The sequence below is a fragment of the Homarus americanus genome, unplaced genomic scaffold (assembly GCF_018991925.1).
Source record: "Homarus americanus isolate GMGI-L3 unplaced genomic scaffold, GMGI_Hamer_2.0 scaffold34921, whole genome shotgun sequence".
Classification (NCBI taxonomy): domain Eukaryota; kingdom Metazoa; phylum Arthropoda; class Malacostraca; order Decapoda; family Nephropidae; genus Homarus; species Homarus americanus.
The window spans coordinates 16,434,919-16,439,260 of record NW_024741901.1 but is presented as its reverse complement, the minus strand read 5'-3'; the positions used below and the strand labels follow the sequence as shown (position 1 = coordinate 16,439,260).

Genomic DNA, 4,342 nt, shown 5'->3' with positions numbered 1-4,342 from the left:
CCATAACCTTTGGATATTTGTTAACACACACACACACACACACACACACACACATTACTACTTTGCTGTCACTCGGAATCGAGTCTGACGATCAACCAGCTATGATACAATGGCATGAGTTATTGATGTCACCTTCGTTGGTGAGCTGTGAGGTGAGTCGAGAGGCCGATACAGGACCGGCAGAGTCGTTCACAGATGTTGCACGTGTGGAGGGCTACATCTAGTGTGGGAGGGGCGGCGGCAGCGTCTTTCCGGCGTTGGCGCTTGTCTGCCTCGTATGTAGTCGGGCTAACTCGAAAGTATTGACACCTTCTCGTGTGGTGATCCTCCAAGCGTTATAGTGTGGAGTGATTGTTTCGTCCAATTTGCACAGTCAGGTACAACAACTGTAAATTTAGTGTAATCCTGTACTTCCGATACACGAGGGATGAGAGAGTAGAGAGAGATTCCTGGCCACAAATACATACACACATACTTTCACACAATGTTCCAAAAATTGCTCTTGTTCGTAATTCATCAAAATACTACAAGAATCTCTGTAATCTCTCATCCCTAGTGTATTAAATTCACAGTTTTTCTACCTGACTTTACTAGTTGGATTTTTGGGGGTATAGACATAGTGAATGTTTATATGAGTTGCCTTTGTGTTATGTTACTGTCATTATTATCATTATTATTTGAATTGTTGACATAGAAAATTATTATTATTATTATTATTATTAGTAGTAGTAGTAGTAGTAGTAGCAGCAATAGTAGTAGTATGTTTAATTTTAAGGTAATAAAATGGTGGCGAAGGTTTGGCTATTGGGGGAGGCTGGAGGCTATTTAAGAAAAAAACAGTAGTAGTAGTAATTGTAGTAGTAAATATGGTATTATAATCTCTGCATAAGTCTAATAAATTCCCACACACTCATAAATACAAAAAAAATATTGAGCTATTACCATAAATTATTCGCACTAAAAAAAGTAAATAATGTTTCACGTATCTATCATTTCAGGGGGAAAAAAATAGTTTGCAGGTTGTGTCAAAATATTCCCAACTTGGCAACTTTACTGACTCGTGCTGCCATATCTGCTTCATTTCCTACCTTGTATTTTTCACGTGGTCCGGGGGCGAGCCGTTGGGTTGGTCTCTCTCTTTCGCTCTCTCTCACAATCAATCGTTAGCACACACACACACACACACACACACACACACACACACTCATACTCATTCATTCAGACTTACTCATTCGATCAGTCTTTCACTCACTCTCACTCATTCAATGGTTTATTTCTCTCTCTTCGTCTCTTTTTTTTTTGTGAATCTGAATTACTCATGAATAAAAACATTTCCTCTGAGTAAAAATGAGAACACTCCCAAAGTTATTAATTTATTCATCTGATATTCACCACCGAGATACTTTATTGTAGGTCGAATGAACCTCAGTGTTAATGTGTCCCAGTCCCAATGTGTCCCAGTGTTAATGTATCCCAATGTTAATGTGTCCCAGTCCCAATGAGTCCCAGTGTTAATGTATCCCAATGTTAATGTGTCCCAGTCCCAATGTGTCCCAGTGTTAATGTATCCCAATGTTAATGTGTCCCAGTCCCAATGTGTCCCAGTGTTAATGTATCCCAATGTTAATGTGTCCCAGTGTTAATGCGTCCCAGCCCCAATGTGTCCCAGCCCCAATGTGTCCCAGTGTTAATGTATCCCAATGTGTGTCCCAGTCCCAATGTGTCCGTCTTAATGTGTTCCAGTCCCATTGTGTCCCAGTGTTAATGTGTCCCAGTCCCAGTCCCAGTGTTAATGTGTCCCAGTCCCAATGTGTCCCAGTCTTAATGTGTCCCAATCCAATGTGTCCCAATCCCAATGCACCCCCAGTCCCAATGTGTCCCAGTCTAATGTGTCTCAGCCCCAATGTGTCCCAGTCCAAATGTGTCCCAGTCCCAATGTGTCCCAGTCTTAATGTGTCCCAGTCCCAATGTGTTCCAGTCTTAATGTGTTCCAGTCTTAATGTGTCCCAGTCCCAATGCGTCCCAGTCCAAATTTGTCCCAGTCCCAATGTGTCCCGGTCTTAATGTGTCCCAGTCCCATGATTGGAGGTCAGTAGGATCGGGGCTTCTCTTTGTTTCTTCGTTTTCCTCCTATTCTTTTTCTTCTTTTATATTTACTTCTTTTCTTGTTCTTATTTTATTCACTTCTTCTCTTCCTCATCTTCGTTCTCTCTTCTTTCTTTTCCTCAACTTCCTTCTCTTCTTCTTCATCTACGTCTCGTTATCTCCATTCTCTCCTTATTTCTCTACTACTACTTCTTCCATATATCTTCGTCTTCTTCTTCTTCTTCTTCTTCTTCTTCTTTCTCCCCTTCTTCTTCTTCTTTCTCCCCTTCTTCTCCTTCTTTCCTCTTATGAACAAGTAATGTAAAACTCGCCAGAATTACAACAAGTTCCACCTCATTATTTCACGGAGTCAAAGGTCAGTCAATCGAGAAATAAACTTGTGTTATATTTTTTAATTTGTTTCGTCAACATCTTATGAGAAATGAAGATGATATTTGGGTTGAATAATATCACGTTATCTGACCTACACACTGATGACATTTCACAAGAGGTCAAAGTTCACCTCAAAAATAAATATACATAAAAAATTCAGGTGTTTCTGGTTCAGGATAGAACACTAGTGAGTCGTGTGTGTGTGTATTGAATACCTGTATGGTGTATATACATGAGGAGTCACTGTAAATTTGTATGAAGATTCTACTGAGTAAATACCTATCTATGTACCTACCTATATCTATCTATTTTCTATCTATCGATCTATCTATCTGTCTATCTATCAGTGGAGATATAATAGCGCGGTGTGATAGAGGGACGCTATATGACGCAGTGTGAGTAGAGAGCGACCCTATGTGACGCTGTGACGCAGTGTGAGGAGAGTGTCGCAGTGTGACGCAGTGTGAGGAAAAAGTAAGGCTCTCTGTCTGTCTGTCTGTCTGTCTGTCTGTCTACGTATTTATTTACCCAGTGTAGGTTATGTATCTAAGCTACTGTGCCGAGTAGCAACCTTGTATATAAGCTACTGTGCCGAGTAGCACTTATGTATATAATTACGTGGCAACACTACACGTGTTATGTGGCAACATTGCCCCGAGGCTGCCATATGGCAAGGCAGTCTCAGTCTGACTTCGTGAGCCGTGCATGGCACACGCTAGTCACCACCTGTATTTCTCCTATCCGAATAAATGGACTTCAGTGTTACCCGGTGTTTCCCTACCCATCACTGCATTCTTCAGGGAACACTTGGAACCTTTACCCAGCCAATCATGTTTTAACCTCTCTCAGTCGTTTTCCTTCATTATATTATCTTATGATTTATCGACCATTAATCATCCATCCGTCAACCCATAGTCATCCACCTCGTCCACCCTTATGGTCATCTACCCGTATAGTCATCCACCCCGTCCACCCTTATGGCCATCCACCCGTAGTCATCCACCCCGTCCACCCTTATGTCCGTATAGTCATCCACTTGTCCCGGTCATCTACCCGTATAGTCATCCACCCGTCGGGCCAGTCATCCACCGTCGGTCACCGTATAATCATCCACCCGTCACCCATCTACCCGTATAGTCATCACACCCTTATGGTCATCTGTCATCCATATGGTCCATCCATGTATAGTCATCCACCCGTATCACATCCACAATCATATAGTCATCCACCCCGTGTCATCCATGGCCATCCATCATCCACCCGTCAATGGTCATCTACCGTATAGTCATCCACCCGTCCACCTTATGGCCATCCACCCGTATAGTCATCCACCCGTCCACCCTTATGGCCATCATCCATCCACCCGTGTATAGTCATCCACCCCGTCCACCCTTATGGCCATCCACCCGTATAGTCATCCACCCGTCCACCCTTATGGCCATCCACCAGTATAGTCATCCACCTCGTCCATCTACCCGTAGTCATCCACCGGTCATCCACCCCCACCGTCACCCTTATGGCCATTATAGTCATCCCTCCATTATGTCCACCCTTATGGCCATCCACCCGTATAGTCATCCACCCGTCCACCCTTGGCCATCCACCGTATAGTGTCCACCCTTATCCATCTAGTCATCCACGTCCACCCTTATGGTCATCCACCCGTATAGTCATCCACCCCGTCCATTGGCCATCCACCCGTGTCATCCAGTCCACCCTCCACCCGTATAGTCATCCACCCGTCCACCCCATACCCGTATAGTCATCACCCCGTCCACCCTTATGGCCATGTATAGTCATCCACCCCGTACCCGGCCATATAGTCATCCACCCCGTCCACATCCAGTCATCCACCCGGTCCACC

The 4,342-nt window shown here is 44.0% G+C and overlaps 1 protein-coding gene across 1 annotated transcript in view; it reads left to right on the top strand.

Moving 5' to 3' along the window:
- The window catches only part of LOC121876128 (keratin-associated protein 12-2-like), a 51,559-nt gene extending 49,495 nt beyond the window's left edge, over positions 1-2,064 (top strand). Inside the window, exon 3 of the mRNA XM_042381065.1 lies at positions 1,638-2,064. Within this exon, the coding sequence (XP_042236999.1) occupies positions 1,638-2,064 (427 nt within the window). The remainder of the gene's footprint in view (positions 1-1,637) is intronic.
- The last annotated feature ends 2,278 nt before the right edge of the window (positions 2,065-4,342 follow it).